A 20,076-nucleotide genomic window follows, 5' to 3' on the forward strand; every position below is an offset into this window, starting at 1 on the left:
ATTTAAAATTAATTTATGTCAATTTTATTAAGCATTTTATTAAAACTGCATTTGTGGCTAAATAACCATTATTCATCCATGAGCTGGATGGGGGTGGGAAGTTTACCTGAGAGAGTGCGAGGAACTTCTCCTTGTAGAGAAATATTGGCCTGGGGCAGAGCCATAGCCATGGGATCATGGACCTGAAATCCCAGTTTATATTCAACCTGTAACAACAGTTGGGAGAGAGAAAACACATCAGAAATCTGCCCAGGAGTATAAAGAAATGCAGCATCCCTTTTCATAATTCTTCTTGAAAATAAAAACCCATACATTATTTTCAAGGAGTGCTGGTAATTTTAGGCATCCATATTGCAAGTTTCTTATGTGACATTTAAGTATCAAGACTTTTGTGACAGTTCAAATTAAGAAAGCCAAAAGAGAAACTGCTCTTAAAATCCGGGGCAGAATTCAGAGTGCTGTATTAAAAAAAATTCCCCCACAAACCTCACTTGATAATACTTTTTAACTTACTTGTTCAAAAGTCAGTTTGTTAAAGCCGTAAGAATTCAAAAAATTCCCCCTCCCCCAGTCAGTTTTACAAACAAAACTGCTTAGAAATAGTTTATTCAACTATAGTCAAGATTTTGTTTCCACTTAAGAAGCTGACTCTGCAAACATTCATTCAAAAAAAAAGTACAGGACCTACTCTTAAGTCACAAGATCTTGGAAATTCATCCTACCCCTCCACTCTCAGCTGAATGAATTTGTTTGACTTTGCCCCAATAGTTAGTTTTTCCCCCTTTCTAAAACATAATAGGGTTCACTTCTGTTATGAATTTATTTTTCAGTCAAGATGCCAAGAGAAGAGACACAAAGTTTCTGAGCTCCTCCAAGCTGCACTACACCAAGCTAGAATGGAAGATGCTGATGGGTGGAATCACAGGAATGGGAAGCAGGGCTCCACAAGCTCCAAAATCCCTCCTCACAATTCATAGCCAGGCCCAAGGAAACCCAGGGCAGGGCCAGTGATGCAGGCAGCCCACGGCTGAAGCTGTGACAAGGGAACTCCTACTCAAATGGTAACTGACTGAAGTGTCACTGTGCATGTGGAATATGGTATCAGGGCTGCCTGGCACTTGACCCAATTCCACTGCAGGCCCAAAGTCACTTCTCTTAACAAGTTACATCTCAAAGGGAACAACAGTGGCAGGAGGAATCTTCAGGACCTGCACTGGTGGAGTTGTTTAATGCTACTGCTCCTCCTGCAGCCTTTCCTGCTTAAGGGCAGAAGAACAACCATCACTCAAGTTTAAAAAAACCAGAATGAACATCTGGCAGAGACTAAACAGATCATTTCATATATGAAAATAAATTGTTAAGTAACTGGAAATGCTTCAGAATGTAAGAGCATATGCAATCTCTCTGACAGCTGTTGCTGCATGCTCCAGGCATAGTGATTAAGTGACATAAAAACCCTTTCCATTTAATCAGGGCTCAGTAATAACATACTGGATGCTGCTTTTATAGGCTCTCCATGTCTCCAAGCATATGTTTCTAGAAATCTCTACAACAATTGCTCTATGTATGATTTCCAGAGGCTTCAGTTCATGGCTGCCCTTCTGTGTGTCCAATGCACCAAAGGAAGAGATTCCACAGCCAGTGGCTTGCATGCATACATGGACTTTGCCAGGAGCAAGAAGTACAAAATACATTGAAATAAGTGCTTAAACTTTCTAAAATAGGGAACAGCTTGGACGTATACCATCTTAACCTGCTGCCTGCAGTCATATAAGTAAGTATTTTACACATTGCATATGCTAATTTTTGCAAAGAAAAAAACCCTTAAAAGATAGCAGTGGGTATTCAGCAAGCAGAACAGCTCATGTCTCAAGTACCCAGAGCAGAAGTCATGCCTGCTCACCTTGGATTTGGCATGCCAGGTGAAGTGGAGATTGTTGGTCTCGCTGGGTATGAGGAGATTGAAGGACAAGGCATAGTGATTAACCACATCATTCCTCACGTAAGACAACTCTGCATCCAGACCTGTAAGGAGAAAGAGAAGAGTAAGACAGGGAAGAACAGGACCAAACACATTGGAACAAACAGCTTTCAGGACCAGCAGCTCCACAGCAAGTTCAAGCAAACACTTCCCCCAGTCCATAAATTCCAAGGCAGGTTTGGAGACCAAGGCCAACAGACGTCAGCTCTCACAGAGTGCTCCAAAGCCTTACAGAGCAATCACTTCAGAAGTGCCACAGCCTAAGGAACAGGTAAAAGCTGGAATATAGTGGAAGGAAACACAACTTTTCATACAAACATCCAGGAGAGTCATTGCCGGCTCTCCTGAACATCCCGTTCTGCTTCTGGGAATCATGGCTCGTTTTGTTTACAACTGCGTTCACTCAAACCAAACTGCTCTGGATTATCAGCCGGTTAATCATAGGTAATTCCTTCTGGAACAGCTCATTCCTTGAGCCCAAGACACCTAAGCAGTATGGAATTAGCTTCAAGGTAATTAGATCACAGAATCTCAGGAGGGTTTGGGTTGGAAGGGACCTTAAAGCCCATCCAGTCCCACCCAGGGTGCTCCAAGCCCCATCCAACCTGGCCTTGGACACTTCCAGGGATGGGGCAGCCACAGCTTCTCTGGGCAACCTGTGCCAGGGCCTCACCTCCCTCACAGGGAAGGATTTCTTCCCAATATCTAATCTAAATCTCTCTTTTATAGTTTAAAACCATTCCCCCTTGTCCTATCACTGTCTGCTCGTGTAGAAAGTCACTCTCCCTCGTACAGACTGAGAGGTGACATTTGTACACCCAGCAATAGTAACATTTTGTGGCTACCCTTTGCTCTCTGAACATTTAAACACACCTAGAGACCTGAAAGCCCCACAATACTATTCATTACAGAGCACTAAGGTGCATTTCCCTAAATAAGACACAGACCCTGATATTATAAACACTGCAGCTGCTGTTATTTTTTGCAGCACACAATCCAAGGTCACGCTGAACACGGAGTAGGACCCTGCAGCTTGCCCTGGGTGTCAAGAGCAATCAGTGGTAGAGTAAGCACTGCTTCCCTGCAGGGGTAAAATTAATCCCAGCTCCATATCCTCCAGGACAAAACCACACTGGATTTGCAGTCAGTACCATTTGGCCTTGTGTCATACAGCTCTTCCTCCAGTGCTCCAAGAGCTATCAAGGCTCTTGGACATGCCAGGAGAACAACGGGGTAAATCAGACACTGAATATTCCACACTGAGGGAATGGAGTTCAAATCAAACAGTCACAGTGCAAACGGGAACATAGCGGATTCTGGGATGCCTCCTCATGGCCTTCCAGTACCTAAAGAGAGCTCTTAAAAAACAGGGAGACATTTTTCAAAGTGAGACAGTGACAGGACACGGGGGAATGATTTTAAACTGAAACAGGAGAGATTTAGATGGAATATTAGGAAGAAACTCTTTCCTGCGAGGGTGGGGAGGCCCTGGCACAGGGTGCCCAGAGAAGCTGTGGCTGCTCCATCCCTGGAAGTGTCCAAGGCCAGGTTGGATGGGGCTTGGAGCACCCTGGGCAAGTGGGAGGTGTCCCTGCTCATGGCAGGGGATGGAACTGGATGAGCTTTTTCCAACTTAAACCATTCTGTGATTCCATGAATTATTTTTTTTATGGCTTGAAAGTCAAGAATATTAGAGAGGCTGTGACTTCAAGACAACAGCATTTAAGGCATCCTGAAGTCATTTCAAGAATCCAGCAAATCATGAAAGGTTGGGTTTTCTTAAGAAATTAAGGAAAAATAAATCCAAGCTAACCACTGAACTGTGTAGATAAGCTGTATTTGAAGAAAGGGAGCATCAGCTCAAAAGAAATAATTCCTCCTGTTTAGTGCAAAAGCCAGGCATGGATCAGTACAAAGTGACATTTTCTCTTATTTCAGAACTTGACTTAATCCACCTTGTTTCCACAAGCTACAGAAATGCAGCCAAGATGTTCCTCTTCATTCTTGTTGCTGTTAAATACTTTTAATCCCTGCTGGCTCATAAGGGTCCCAAAACTTAACCAAACCCCCACAGTTTAATCACAGGTACGTGGGGGTGGCAAAGGGGAGAACCCCAAAGATTGGATGCATGAAAGGAATCAGGATAATGGAGTAATTCCAGGAAGGAATTGTCTTGCACAAGATGTTGAGCAGAAAAAGATGCAGGTGCTGCTCTAAGTGTTGAATGTAAACAGCCTCAGACAGTACCTAAAAGAGAAGCTCAATATTCCCTGTACACATAGTCCCTATTTTCACTTAATAATAAATGGGAAATGCAAAAACATATCCACCAGCAAACCAGCGAGGAGGGAGAAGCCAACACAGACCCAGAAAAAAAACCCCAACTTTGAAAACACATAAAAGCAACAGCAAACTTCAAAAACCCCTGCCCAGATCATTTTACATGTCTACATGTTTATACATGAAACTCAACTCAAGAGTTAGAAAACATCGGAGTGTGAAGAAGAGCTCATAACTATCAGACACTTGGCATTAGATCCAATCAAGATGAGAAGGTTTAAAGGCATAACCTTCATTCAAATGAGCCCCATTAAGTACAAATTGTTTTTAAAATTAGGAAAACAAAAGGATTAGCAATGTGAAATAATGAAATTGGAACAAGGAAGCTGCCTCCAGAATAAAGAAAACCTTCTCTTGTTGATAAATGGTCCCAGCAACCAGAGGTTCACAAAAACATTTCAGAATTTCAGGATGATAATCCTTGATTTAATAAAAACTTTGTAGAGAAACAGGTTATTGTAATCAAATGGGCACATGGCAATAAAACTGCCTGTTGCAAAAACCCAGCTTCATAAAAGTAATACAAAATGCAATCCTAACTGAAGCTGTCAGAAGTATCTTGATGTGCAATATCATCTAAAGGTGTACAAAACCAAATTACCCTACAGAAGATCAATCAAACCTCTAAGCTTTAGTGGTGGTACAACACTGAATAGTTTCATTCTATAGGACACTGATGCTTTGTGCCTGTACTGCCAGAAAAAGCTCCACTCTAACAGGAGACACTAATTATATGAATTTCACATGCAAAATGTAAGAGCTGCACGAGAATCAATGTTGTGCTGTATTGCTTCAAAATATTATGCTTCAAGACTGGCACAGAAAAATAATTTCAGAGGTTTTGTCCTACAGCTCTGAATTCCTAAAAAAGGCACAAGATTGTCTGGCTCAGCATCCTGTTGCCATCAGGGAGCTAAAGAAAGTGTCTAGGGAAGGATTAACACCTGAGGACGCAGTGACCCTTTACCGGCAGATCCTCTGTGCTTCCAGTGTTTGTGGATCACAAACTTTAGGAAGTTCTGCAAGAAGGATGGAGTGGGACTTTTGATAAGAGGCTGGAGTGCCAGGCCAAGGGGGAACGGCTTCACACTGCCAGAGAGCAGGGTTAGATGGGATGCTGGGAAGAAATTCTCTGTGCCAGGGAGGTGAGGCCCTGGCACAGGGTGCCCAGAGAAGCTGTGGCTGCTCCATCCCTGCAAGTCCCAAGGCCAGGTTGGATGAGGCTTGGAGCACCCTGGGCTAGTGGGACGTGTCCACCCCTGGCAGGGGGTGGAATGGGATGGGCTTTAAGGTCCCTTCCAACCCAAACCTTTGCATGATTCTGTGATTAAACTCACAGGCAGTATCTTCCAATTGCTTCTCACTAGGTATTTCTTCTCCTAGCAATCTGGGTCAATGCTTTCTCCAAGCCTGGAAACCAATAGATACGCCCTTGGGAAATAGTCAGTGTTTCAATACTGTACAGTAATTTCCCCTTTTAAGCTTATCAGCAATTAAAACATTTCCTCTAGCACATCTTTCCACACTGAACTACAGACAAAATTCTATTTCCCATGCACAGCTAAGAACCAGGGTCCTCCCCAGACAAGCAAGCTCCCATCTCCCCATCTCCAATCCACCACAGGACAGATCTGCTTCCAGACCACCCTTCCATTCCTAATTTTTCATCCCCTCACTGACTCCCCAACTCAATCCTGAATTCCCCAAGCACTCTCTCTGTATAATTTATCTCAATCAGGCCAGCAAAACACACAAAAATTTGCAGCTGAACCTGCCAGTGAGAAAAAGCCCCGGCCTGTGCTGCAGGGAGGCAGGTGTGTTCTGCTGCCACAGGGGAGCCCAGTGCCAATCCCGATCCCGGCGATGCCAGGAGCTGCACCACATTCCAGCTGCAAGGGAAGGCACTGGGAAGGTACAGACACATCAGGAATCACACAGGGCACTGCAGAGAACAGCAATGAGAGCCAGAGCCGTGCTTCACTGATGGGGTGTGGGATCCAAGTCTCACCATGACAGCTGGAGTTGTTTAACTCAGAATTGCTTCAATTCTGCATTTCCCCCTTTTCCTTCGGACTTGCACACTCACACATGCCTGGCAACATTCCTTATTCAAGCCTTCAGCAAGCCAAGTGCAAGAAGTCAAGCTGGCACTATGCAGGGAGAGGAACAAGTGGGGGAACACTCCTCAGTGAGTTTAACTCCCTGGATTAGTGAGGATGCCCAGGAGTATCCCACATGGAGGGTGAGACTGCAGCAGCACTTAGATGGAGCTTATACTAAAACAGTCCTGTGAATTCATTTGGATACTGTAAGGTTTTTCCAAAGCATTCTTTGGGTGTAGGTAGCTTAGAAAAATGGCATCAAGTGAAGCAGGTCACTGTCAATACACAGCCTAAAGCAGCGACCTCAAATTTTCACTTTTTTAATGTAAATCTCTTTCAAAGTCAGCAGCAGCATAAGATGCAGCAGCTGAGGCAGCAGGTTGCAGTGGAAAAGAGAAATAAGTTCTAGTTTCTCAGTTGCTTCAGATTTCAAGAATGCTCAGTACACTACTAAACCTAAACCTCGTGGTGGGTGAGGGGAGGGAAAACATCATTCTGCAAGATGCTGGGCTCCTCTGAAGGTGCTCAATTCTTCCTTTGCACTAAGTAGGGCAAATCCAAGATGGATTTAATGTCTTGTGTCCTAAATGGAATAATAAAAGGAGAAAACAGGTGGCTCTAGGAGGAAAACACAGATGCAATACAAACAGCTACAGGAAATGGGCAGCTCCTCAATCATTTTCTACACAAAATGGCAAAACATAAAGAAAGGGGTGGAGAACCTTACAAAGAAATATCACAAAATGCAGAGGAGAAAAAGCAGCTTTTCCAAAAGGCTTCTGTTGGTTTAAGCAGAATATTGGTGATCGATGCTGACCAGTTTGAAAAGCTGGGCTGCAGCTTTGCTTTGGCAAAGCTCCCTAAACAAGTCCATATGCAGACAACGCACAGCACGGAAGGATCTGGTTTCTCCTTACTTGGACTTGACTAACCTACACCAACACACATGAAATCAGTTCAGAGCAATGCTCTGCCTGGATTTCAAGGCAAAACCACCACCCTTTTACCCAGGCAACCTCTAAATCTCATTATTAACTTCCCCATCTTTGTACCTTGGGCACAGAGTTGAAAGAATAAATTAAAGTTGAAGGCAAACAAAAAGGTAAATTTAAGCAGCAGCACAGAGAAAGTCTGTCATTCTTTGCACTGTTTAACATAACAAAACATCTGAAGAAGCTCAGAAAGGAAGGGGAGAGGCCAACTTTCATTCCCAGATGCCAAGGATGCTGGGCAGCCCTTGTGTTCATGACAAAATTGAATCATGTCAGTCTAGCAGCCTAACAAAACACTTCTTTTCAAACGCCCTTGTGCAAATGCGGTCTAGCTTCAACTCTTTTTTTTTTTTTTTTTTTTTTTTTTTCATTTTAAGCACAATATACAAAAGAAGCTTGCCTCTGCCACCATGGGAAAATTGGATTTTATTTTTATCTATCCTGCAACATGCACCAGTTCTAACACGTTCGTCTTAAACATGACAGCAGTGTTTAGGAGTCTCTTACCTGGGGTTACACTTCATTACTAAATCACTTCAAATCTCTGTAACATAATTTGGGCAGATTTTGTCTTAAATGGGGAGATCAAAAATGAGTGTGCAATGCAAGAGTTTGCTACTAGACTAGGGCTAGAATACTGCAACAAGCAGCATTTTCATTAAAAGCAGTCTGGTAACAATAGCTGACATAATTATCTGTCCAGTGGCTCTCCAGCAGAGAAATGAGTGAAATTGGGGGTTGTTTTCTTAATGCTCTGGTCTGTAATTTAAAAGAGTTTCTTCATCAGCAGCTGAGAAATCTCTGCAGTGTGACATCGAACCACCACAGCCCTCCCAGAGCAGAGCCACTCCTGATCCTGGCTCACAGCCACTGAAACCAATTAATAGGGAAGATTTACCCAGTTCAGTGAATTATGATCCTTAAATAAATATTTTATTTGTTCTATTACGTACTCCAGAGAATGAGGCCTCTGCTCCTGAGCAGCTCTTCTGGGTTAGTCCTCTGGCCAGACCAGAAGTTTCCACTCCAGGATGAACACTCACATGAGAGAGTACAAACCTCAAGGCTCAACACCCCTCCAACGTCACCCCCCTCCCAAGCCTGCTCATCCCACTCCATAAACACACTGGATTCTCCTGCCACTGGACAATTTACCTTGCTGAAGAAAGACAGCTTCTTTTTACTTCCATTTTCCTTTCATTTAAAGTGCACCCTAAGTCTGAAACACTGACTTTAAATGCTAAACTTTGCTTTTTTTGCAGCAGGTTCTGCAAATGTCCACTGAAAAATACAGCCCAAACACAAGGAAACGTGACTGAAGGATTAAAAATCAGCTCTTGACTACTGAAACTTCTTCTCTTTACAGGGTAGAAAGAACACGTTCCTAGAGCAAGCCTTATTAGTTTCAATGCACTTAATTCAACAATCAGCTTGCCCAGGGCTGAAACTACAGCTGGGAGTTCAAAGATACAAGAAAAAAGATGCAAGCTGATCCACATGGATCAATTTAGTTCAGAAAATAGCAAACTATTTGGGATGCAATACTAAGCATCTGAAAATACAGGCACATAAAAACCTTCTTACATCCTATTTGTACATATCCAGTACGTACAACAACAAAGTGAACTTTGCTTTAATAAAACAAGTAACTGACCACAGTCTTCCATTTGCATTTTTACTTAAGCTTTCCACAAAGCCACAGTCTGCCAGTTGAGTTGCTGGTCAGGATTTTGGGCTGAAATACTTGTTTTTAAACACCTTAAAGATTGGGAGTCTGTGGAAAAGACGACTGATGAAAAATCAAACAGGGCAAAACCAAGTTAAACCTTCAGCAACGTGGAGATGATGAAGAAGCAGCTTTTCAGTCTCCTAACACAGGCACCAGGGAGTGTCAAAGGATGGTGATCAGTGTCAAGCCGAAAGACAAAGCAGCAGCACAAAGCCAGCAATACTCACAGCTCTGCAAGCTCACCCAGCTCCAAGGAGCAGGAGCAGAGGGAACATGGGCTGTGGTTATTTTGTTACCTGTGCAGAGTTAACTTCTCATGAGCTGGAGGGGGAATACAACGCGCAAGGCATTCCATTTGAGGAAATACTCAACATATCTTTAAGGCAATTAATGCATCCTTGAAAACCAACCAAGACTCCCCGGCAGGAAATCTTAGCAGGAAGTCTCCCAACATCCAGCAAACAGGAGAAAAACTCTTAGCTACGAGCTCTCATTAAGTCCTTGTGAATCTTCACAGGCAGTTCACCCCCAATTCACCTCACTGAAGCTGTTAAATACCATTTGCAAGTTCAACACCCCAGGCAAATGGGATTTTTTCCACTGAAAGGCCTTTTGGAAAGTCAGAGGGAGGACTTCTTCACTTCCACAGGAAGAAGCTCCCCTAGGAGATGCCAGCTGCTGAAAAACAATCAATATTTAACTCGATCCATACTAAATAGAAGATATTTATTGTTCCTAGGACCTACCTGCTTACCCTTTGTCTCTGAACAACAACAATTACATTTCAACCATGTTTTTCTCTCCTTCACCTACAGAAAAAAAATCTCCACTTTTCTGCTAAGTAGGATATAAAGAGCCTGCAGAAATAGTTAAATGACACTTCTGACTGGGGGGGAAAAACCCAAACCAAAACCGTATATCTCACCTCAGAGCAAAATGCAAGTGAACTCTGCTCCTGAGAGCACCTTTCTAAATGAAATTTGGCCATTTCAAGGAAAAAAAGATAAACTAGTAAACTCTCACCAAAACCAGCAGCCACGTTGCTTTAATGGGTAGGATGGTGCATATGAGTTACCTGAAGCGCTGATTCCAAAGGAAAAATGCAGCAGACATGTACAAAATGGATACTTGAAGGCAGAGGAAAATTAGTGGCAACGACCTACACAGAAGGCAAGGGGAAATAGGACAAGTGGGAATAGGAATGGCAAAGGTACAGGGCTGGAAGCAACTGAAAGGAAACTCTATAATACAAAAGAATAAATCTAACTTTAGGGAAAAATAGAGAATAACTTTATTTTTAAGTGTACTTATGAAATAAAAATTTAACTTAGCAGCTATGGCAAATCTCATCATTACTGTAATAAGAAGTTTGATGCTCCTTTTGAATTAGAATGAAAGCTAACACTGAGAATAGAAAACCTAAAGGTTCACTCCTCATGAACTGCAGTTGCCAAGAGCACAGCCCTCAATATAAAACAACCTCTGATCAAGTGCTCAGTAGTGCCCCAAAGCTTTAGAAGGGAGCTGCTGTCATCTTCCCAGCTAAAACACCACCACCACGGTATACCAGATGTCATTTGGGCTCATGAATAACGTGTGTTTGTGGTGGTTCAGTGTCACCTACCCACAGAAGTTGTGCCATTTTATTTTTATTTCATTTAGTTATAGTAATGCATCCACATGTTGATTTAGTCATCCCTGTAGGCAAGACCCTAAGTCACCTCCAGAACAGTGTCCCTTGCCAGTGCCATGGCTATTCCAGTAATGAATACCCAACAGAGTACAGATAAATTTAACATTAATTAGGAAGAACTGATACACCTCCTCCCTCAGTGCTTCAGGCCTCTCAGCCTTGAAGCCCATACTCCTGGTTCTGTGTCCAACAGGACTGCTGAAGGGATAATGGACTGTCCACATCTTTTGAGATGTTTTGAACACTTTCATCAGAGTGACACAGATTGTTTAACACAAAACCAAGCTCTAAACAGACTAAGCCAGGTCTGTTCACTCTTGTGGCCATCTCTAAACCCACAGAGCTTAATATTTTTTTCTTTAATTAGGAATTACTCGGCAAGGCCATCAACTAATTTCATAAAGGCCGAAACAGACTGGAGAGGATAACCATCATTAGTTTATCAGCCTGCTCTAGCTTTCCAAGCCTCCCAAGCAGCAGCTCCCATGCCTGTGTTCCTGCTCTGCTCTTTCCCAAGCAGCGTGCTGAAATCAATATGCTGGTTAATTTAATTACAGCTATTCAACACCCAGTAAGTGGCAGGGAAATTCTAAAGCATCGCATTAGTTTCATGCTGTTGCTTCTGCTCCCAGCTCTCCGGAGCAGTCAGTGCAAATATGTGAGTTACCCGCTTGAAAGAAGGACAAAGGCAGCGATGGAAAAGGAATAATGCGTTTGAAGCCTCTGCCATCGAGCCCTTTGTGCCATCACAAGGCGTTTGCAGAGTGTGTTAGCATTCATCCCGACATGGGAGCTGCTGGTGCTGCTGCCATTCCGGGGGAAAAAGGGAAAAGAACTCAATTCATCAGGCACAACTCATTAAATGCACTTCAGCCTGCACGCACCTCCTGCTCTCGCTGCTGAGAGCTCGAGTATGATTCAATCCTGCACACTAAAGTACAGAGGAGTAACTCTGACTAAACACTGCAGGGAAAGTAGGAGCCTCCATGATATTCCAGTCTGGACAGTTTCAGGTAGGAATTAGTCATCAAGCCATTTCACTAGAGCTCAGCACACACAACCGTGAATCAACACATTTGGAATCTGTCTCATTAATTCAGCTTTTCCAGTATCCAAACACAACTCTGAATAGCAGAAGGGGAGGAGAAAAACACGAGGCTTCATCCTTTAAAATACCCAGAGTGTACAGTACAGCTGCCTCCACAGCTCCCACTCTCAGGAAAACACCACCCTGGGATTTTTCATGCCTGTGAACACGATCCCTATCTCTTGTATTTCCCTCTGAGCAGGTGGTGTTTAGGGACAGTTTCGGTCCCTGCCTTCCTCCCAGTATCCTGAGCCCTTCTTGCTGGCTTTTTGCATGCACACAGGGAGCTGTGCCTCCATTTCCTCTCTCTTGTTCCCATTCTGTCAGTGCACTGGAGGGAGAAAGAGAGCATGTATTCCAAGAGGCCAAACAATCAACAGGGATAAATAGGATGCTGCCAAACAGAATGCAGGTGTAAAGCCACAGCAATGAGGAATGCAGCTTTGGGAATTTTTCCCCCCACCACCATCAGGACAGCTTCAGTCTCCGAGGTCAGGTTTCTTCCAAGTCCCTGACACACAAATGTTACAAGAGCCACAAACATTTATCACTAGACAGACCTTGGCCTCTGGGGAGCTGAAATGGCTGTTTCCTCCCAGGCCTGAGCACAGACAGAGCTGCACAAGGCAGCCCAGCTGCGCTCTGCCCGTACAGTCCCGCCTGAACACCAGTTTGCAGAAGGAAAGAGCCTTCTCCAGGCAGGATTCGGACAGAACCCCCAGCAGTTTAAATCCCAACACATCAGCTGATGTGCTAAAGCAGGATTCAGGTATCAACCACCCACCTCAGCAATGCTGAGCAGATCAACACACACAAGGACTGAAGTTTATTTCACAGACTTCCGCCTTAGTGGCATCACAGAATATGGTTTCAAAGCAATCCTAATCCAGGCCAGAGGCTGCCTTCTCTAGGAGGAAGGCCTTCCGCTGGCTATTTCAAGCTTCTAGAAGTTTATTCTTCTGCAGGTTTGCAAGCATTACCAATACTGCAGTGGATTATACGATTTTGCACATATCCAAAGAAATGGCGGTCCACTGTTACTTAACTTTGCAAGCTAAAGGGGAGGTAACAGAATGGAAAGGGCCAGATGAACCCCAACTGCAGCTTGTTCTTAAAGCCTCAATATGCATGGCACTTGGTCAATCAGACAGACAGACAGGCATAATGGGAGGCTCCAGAATGAACACAGGTAAATCAGACAGACAGACAGACAGGCACAATGGGAGGCTCCAGAATGAACACAGGTAAATCAGACAGACAGACAGACAGCCAGGCACAATGGGAGGCTCCAGAACGAACACAGGCTGCTCGACACCACAACGCAGGAACTTGTCACGACCTGCTGCTGCTGCACACAGCCCTGAACATCTGCCTGTCCCCAGCCCCACTGCTCCAGAGCAGGCTGGGTAACACCCGCCTGCAACTCCAAACCCACCGGCTACTGCGCACCCATCACGGACTGTCAGCAGGTTAAAGGGCTTTGCAGAGTGAGGTAACAGAATCATTATCCTAAAACCAGCACTTGCACTTCACTGGATATAGCAGAACATTTCCAGCAGATCAGTTTTGTTTCAGTGCATAGCGTCTGTCAGGATTAGAAGTAGGCTTTCCATCCACATGTGCACCTATGTAAATCTTCCCTTTCTACTGGTGCCACGAAGTGGGATTTTGTACTCCTGCAAAGACGGGCATGTGGACCACAGCAAAAATACAGCATGGAAAAAAGCTTCTGTTCTTCAGAGCCAAGCACTTAAAAGCTACGAAATGAAAATTTCAGAACACGTATATAACAGAACCTGATCTTGAACTGTAAGTCACGTACCACACAGACATCTGCTTCCACACCTTGGGGTACTCAAATGTCTGCTCCTTGGGGGACGACTCCTCCATCCTCCTGCAACCTTAGAGGCTCTTTGCTGCATTTTTTCCAGTATCTGTGAGTTCCCCAACTCCCATGGAGAATGATCTTGGGTGCTTCTAACAACCCTCACTCAGAGCACAGCACTGGCTGGCTGGTGGTACTCCAGACTGTGATGCTGTCCAACACAGGCTGAGTGGGATTTTAACAAGGCCCTGAAGCCTTTCAAGAATCACAAAGAATACATGCTTTCAGCTCCCTTTCATAATAACCAGGCAAGGAAGGAACAAGAAGATTTCCAGTCACTATAGACTCCGTGCAAGTGCCATAAAGCGCTTTTGATGTGAACTCTTGTGGCCAACTCCTAAAAACAGTGACATCAACAAAGCTGTTTCACAGTATAAAATGAAGACAATTAAGATCATCTGCTGCAATAAGATGATGTTTAGACTCCATTTCTAACATATAAAATTGCATTTGGCCTGTAATTTCCCAGGACTCTGCTCAGCCCTGGTGAAGCCACACCTGGAGCACCGGGCTCCCCAAGAGAAGAGCCATGGAGCTACAGGAGAGAATTCAGTGAAGGACCACAAAGAGGATTAAAGGGACTTGCAACACCTCTACCATGAGAAGACACTGAAAAGCTGGAGCTGTTCAGCCTGGAGAAGAGCTGGCTTAGGGGGATCTCATCGAAGACATGTGCAGAGAGGATGGAAGCAGGTTCTTCCCACCGGTGCTCAGTGACAAGATCCAAGGCAAGGGGCACAAAATGAAACACAGGAGGGTCTGCCTGAACATCAGAGGGTCTGCCTGAACATCAAGAAAAACTCACACAGTGAGGGTGACTGAGCACTGGCACAGGCTGCCCACAGAGGTGGTGAAGTCTCCATCCTCTGAGAGGTTCGAAAGCTCCTGAATGTGGTGCTGAACAACCAGCTCTGGGTGGCCCAGCTTGAGCAGGAGGTGGGACCAGATGACCTCCGGAGGTCCCTGCCAACCTCAACCATTCTGTGAGTCAGCAGCACAATTTAAAAACCAAACAAACAATCCCCTGCTGTAATAGATTTTGCATCAATGTTGCATCTTCCAGCCAGGCAACTCATTTTAGTAAACTGCACACTGGCTTTTAATGAAATCCTAGAACACATAAGTAAAAGTCACATAAGTGAAATTAATTTAACTCTGTAATTAAGTGAGTGCTAATATAAAACTAACAACAGACAGCATTCAGTGATTACTCAGAAGAAACCAGGCCAGAGAACACTAAATTTGGAAACTCGATGTAAACACTGTAGGACTTCTGACTTTAAAATTCCCCTGCAATTCTAATTTAGCCCCCCATACACATGCACTATGATAGCCCCTAGCTGTGGTGGTATTTCCCCCCCATGGGACTCAAGTCTCAGTTAACATTCAGACCAGACCTCTAAAAAGACCCAGAGCCATGTGATAGGAGGGCTATCCACAAGACCAATTTTACAGCTGAAAGGCATGTAGTCTCCAAAAAAACCCCTGCAGGGACAGAAAGGATTGTCCTCGCTGCTTAAGCACCTTGTTGCTGCCATGAATGCTGCAAAAGAACAGCCTGCAATGCCAGGAGAACTGCTTAAGCCAAGTTTTCACAGGCAGCTATTGATTCTGGTCCTCAGAATCAGAGGGTAGATCCTGAAGTGTCCTGTGAGGCTGAGCTCAGAACTGCTGGGAACTCACAATCAAGGTCTAAGAGATACACCACGAATGCACAAAGTGCCAAATAACACTGTGTATTGAAACAGACTAGATCCAATCCTTAATTATTAGAGTGACCTATCTAATAATAATGAATATTTTCTACCTTATTCTCTAAACCTTAGATTGCTACCTGCAAAACAGGGATATACCAGCCTTCACAGCCCAGGATCCTGTAAAAAGCAGAACAATGGAGCATTTCAACATGAGGCAAACAGCACATCTTGATTTCACTGGAAAACTGGAATGACAGTCACTAAATCAAGTAGAGGCCTCCTACTGAGTAACTCATCACTAACTTCACACCACCTGTGTGTTCAGCACCACTGGAAAAACGGCTAGGATCAGGTGGTGTTATCACACTTAAGTTATCTTACCTGCGTAAGACTAACAAAACTTTCTTCAGGTCTAAGCACAGGCCCAAAAAAGATTCTCCATATGAACCAGCTCCAAAAAGCTACGGATGATGGCGCCAAGAGAGTTCACAGACACCCCTAAAATGGTTGTGGTGCTCTGGATGTCTCTCCCCAAAAAGCAGCACTTCCCTTCCTCCTCCCCAGCTCTCCCTCACCCTGTACCTCATCACTGTTCTCATCCTGACACCTCTGGCTCCTGCTGCCATCGCTGGAGTCATCTCAGCCAAATCCCCTCCACCAACTCCCTCCTACCTCCATCCCCTCTATCTCCAAATCCTGCCTGGTGCAAGTGGAATCTGACATATTCAATTACGTGAAAACCACAGATTATTTTTCCCAAAGGCTTGCAGTCTGGATGGCTGGGAATATTTTCCATGGGAATGGCAAGAGATATTTCTGACAGAGACACCATCTGCCTGCCATATAGCAAGTCCTGCTTTTAGACCCTGAGAACTCTGCAGCGTTTCGAAATAGAAATCCACCTCACACAACAAGACCAGCCAGTTTCCTCTAGTTTTCTTCTACATAAAGTCCTGAAGACTTCAAAACAATTCCTCCTAAGGCAGACACATGGTCAGAATCCCACAGCCCGACAGTGGAAATCTGCTGTGAGCATACAGGAAAAGCAGCGGGCAACTTTCACTATAAATCACCGTATCTGTCCTTCCTCCATGCCACAAAGAACAGCAGCCACAAATAATCTGCAAGAAGTTTCTCTTACAAGAGCCACAACCTGATTAAAACACAGCCCATGGTTTTGCAAGACACCGAACGCCAGGTTTGGGGAAAGCAGCAGCATCAGACACTCCACTGAACCGTATCAGCCTGGCTGCTGGAGAGACAGCACGGGGATACGGCCCCACAGAGCTTCCACCAGACCCTGGGGATGCTCCAGCTCTGCATCGCTGTCTGTGACTGCTTCAGCAGCCACATGCGTGCTTACATTTATTCCTAATCAAATTTGTTACCTAAAGATGTATAGGGGTGATATTTAGAAGCATGAAAACAGCACAGGCTGTAGTAATTGTAGTAACTCCATGTAACATTTGGGTTTATGAGCAGTTCAGAAAGTCTGAGAATTTCTGTTCAGCCACAGCAAGACAGTAGGAGAGACCAGAGTTTGTTTAGAGACAAAAGGGGAAAGAATCCAGTTTCTATCAGCAGCTTCACTGAACTTAACACTTCACAAGCAACCTCATTTTCCTATCCCCCGTGACTGACTATCCCAGCATCCGCTGAGCCACAGCTTTTCTCAGAGAAGTTCCAGAAGCTGAACCCCCTCTCTGCTCTTTGCAAGTTCACACATCAGTACATGGCTTTAAACCATGAACTTGATTGTATATAAACCCCAATCAGACACTACAAAATGGAACATATGAAACAGCTGGGCTTGTTTTCAGAATCATGGAGACCTGGAACAAAACTGTCTGTCCCTCTGGATTTTCTTCTGCCAGGGGAATACATGAAGTTATTGGTAAATTGGCCCGTGTCTAAATGCCTCCTTAGACTACACCTCGCCTACAACAGAGAGCGTGTGTAGAGGATACCCCTAAAATTAAATCTGCTCATGCCAACAACACAATTTAGATCCTGGAGGTTTAGTTTGCAACAGATTTCCAGTGATCTGAAGCCCACTAACTGAAGGAAGCCCCAGTTTACCTCCACATTAGATTCCAATTTATCCAAGTCTCTGGGGTCACAGAGGCAGAACAGATTATTCATGTCAGATATTTAAAGTGATATAAACCAGCTACAGACAGCTGAGTACTAAGTGCCTTCAGCCATGTAGTAATAGACACCCGTAAGGGAGGCTACAGGAAGGAATTTCACTTAAAAAATAGTAACAGCACATCTTGCCTCCTCAGTTGCTACTTCATGACGAATAATTATGCCAGTGGGCCAGAGAAGCCTGAACAAATCCAACTAGCAGAGATTTCAGGCACTAGACCAGGCAGAGTGCAAACCTTACCACTCAGTACTCCCAAGATTAACTACTTATTTAGAATCCCAGCTCACCAGCAAGCCAGACATTTTCACCCTCCATCTGTACCAGAGAATCTGGCAGCAAGCACGTGCCACGTACAAATGACAACAGCAGAACACTGATCACCAGGGTAAACCATGAGGGAAAAATGTTTACAGTGTCCTTCAGTTCCCAGATCCCCTGACTTGGGTCAGCTGTGTGCTCACAGAGTGCAAATTAACTGGAGATATTTTTATTTTGTCCATTTGACGCAAATAAAGTCTTGCACTGCCAGTTCTCCAGCTTGCAGAGATACAGGGCACTTGGGAAAAACAAATCACCGGGGACACCAACAGATTTGTTTTGAGACTCCAGCCACCAACTCTAAACAAGAGGCTATGCAAGCCAAAGCCTACAGAAAACAAATCTTTGTTTAAGTCAGACTCTCCAAGCACAGAGCTCCTGTGAAAGCCTTCCACAGCAGGCCAGATGGGGGACTTCAGGAACTGCCTCCAAGTCCTTGCGCAGCAATTGTCAGCCTGCCTAGAAATTAAGATTCCTTTCACACACACACCCAATTATTGCCAGGTCTCCTCTCTGCCCTCTGCATGTTGCTCGCCTGGCTAATTAAATCACGGGCCTGAGCTCACCTCTTCCAGGGCTTACCCTGCTCCCACAGGACACCATCCCTGGTCCCTCCAACCTGGGGAGTCCCTCACCATAAGGGTGAAGCCCTGTGCCCTTTTCTTCCCCCAACCACACACACACAAGGCAGCACAGAGACCCCTTTGACTCGTCCATTCTCACCGTGACCCCAGTCCTACAAAACCCACAGATCCCTGATATCACCCATCCCCACCCCAGTCCCATAGCTCTCCATCCCCTCCTGAGCTCCAGGAGGGGATTCATCCCCACTCACGACCCTTTCCATCCTCCTCTGCACCCCCAAATCTGCGCCCCTTGCAGGAGTCCCACAGACATCCCCAGTCCCCACAGCAAACCCCTGGTCCTGCTGACATCCACCATCCCCACTCCAGTGCCTCAGCCCCCCACACTCCTGAGCCCAGATCCTTCATCCCCACTCACAGCCACTCCCACAGAACCCACACAGATCTCTGGATTCACCCATTCCCATTCCAGTCCCACAGACCCCCATCCTCTCATGAGCTGGAGATCCTTCATCCTCACTCAAAACCCTCTCCATCCTCTCCTGCATCCCCAGATCTGCTTCCCTCCCAACATTCCTACAGACACCCCCAAGCACCTCCTGGACCCCACAGCCACCTCTAGTCCCGCTGACGCCCACCATTCCCAGCCCAGTCCCACAGCCCCCCATCCTTTTCCAGCCCCCCAAACCTCCACCCCGGCCCGCGGAAGTCCCCTCAGCCCCCCCTGAGCGGCCGAACTCCCCCCACCCCAGCCCCACCACCTCAGCCCCGCACTGCCCCCGGGCCCCGTGTCGCCCCCGGCCGCACTCACCGATCAGCTGCCGCACCTCCTCCTCGCTCAGGTAGATGCTGAGGCTGGGCCCGGGGCCGCTGGGGGGCCAGTCCGGAGCGTGCGGCCCGAGGCCGGGCTGCCCCTGGGCGCCGGCGGGCAGCAGCAGCAGCAGCAACAGCGGCGGCGGCGGCGGCAGGAGGCGGAGGAGATGGCGGCGCGGGCCCCGCACCCGCCGGCCCCGCCGCGGCCCCGCGCCCGCCTCCCCCGCCGCCTCACGGGGCCGGCCCCGCCGCCCCCCGCCGGGCTCCCGGCGCCGCGGCACCATCGCTCCGCGGGGACGGAGGGACGGACGCAGGGCCGGGGGGAAGCGGGCGGGACCCCCCGCCCCGCCGGACCCTCGCACGGCGCGGCCGCCGCCAGGCCCCGCCCCGCGCACGCGCCGCTCCCGCCGCCGCGGGCGCCCCCTCAGCGCGGACGGGGGGGGGGCGGGATCCCCCTCACGGCTCTTCCCGCCTCTTCCCGCATCCCGCCCGGCGCCGAGAGGAAGAGGAGGAGGGAGAACGTCGCCGGTCCCTGCGTGGTGCCGGTCACAGAATCACAAAATTGCTGAGGTCGGAGAAGACCTCGAAGGCCATCAGGTCCAACCTGTAACCGATGCCCACCTTGTCACCCAGCCCAGAGCACTGAGTGCCACGTCCAGGCCTTCCTTGTACACCTACAGGGATGGGGACTCCAAACCTCTCTGGG

General features: G+C 46.3%; 1 protein-coding gene across 2 annotated transcripts in view; it reads right to left on the reverse strand.

Annotated features, from left to right (window-relative positions):
* The window catches only part of RYK (receptor like tyrosine kinase), a 55,809-nt gene extending 36,097 nt beyond the window's left edge, over positions 1–19,712 (reverse strand). For both annotated transcript variants that reach the window (XM_032119700.1, XM_032119701.1), the window contains exons 1-3: positions 19,369–19,712; positions 1,904–2,025; positions 107–206 (exon numbers count right to left, since the gene is read on the reverse strand). In XM_032119700.1, coding sequence (XP_031975591.1) covers positions 107–206; positions 1,904–2,025; positions 19,369–19,654 — 508 coding nt within the window. In that variant the 5' untranslated portion in view covers positions 19,655–19,712. The remainder of the gene's footprint in view (positions 1–106; positions 207–1,903; positions 2,026–19,368) is intronic.
* Positions 19,713–20,076: the final 364 nt, after the last annotated feature.

The sequence above is a fragment of the Corvus moneduloides genome, chromosome 10 (genome assembly GCF_009650955.1).
Source record: "Corvus moneduloides isolate bCorMon1 chromosome 10, bCorMon1.pri, whole genome shotgun sequence".
NCBI classification, from domain to species: domain Eukaryota; kingdom Metazoa; phylum Chordata; class Aves; order Passeriformes; family Corvidae; genus Corvus; species Corvus moneduloides.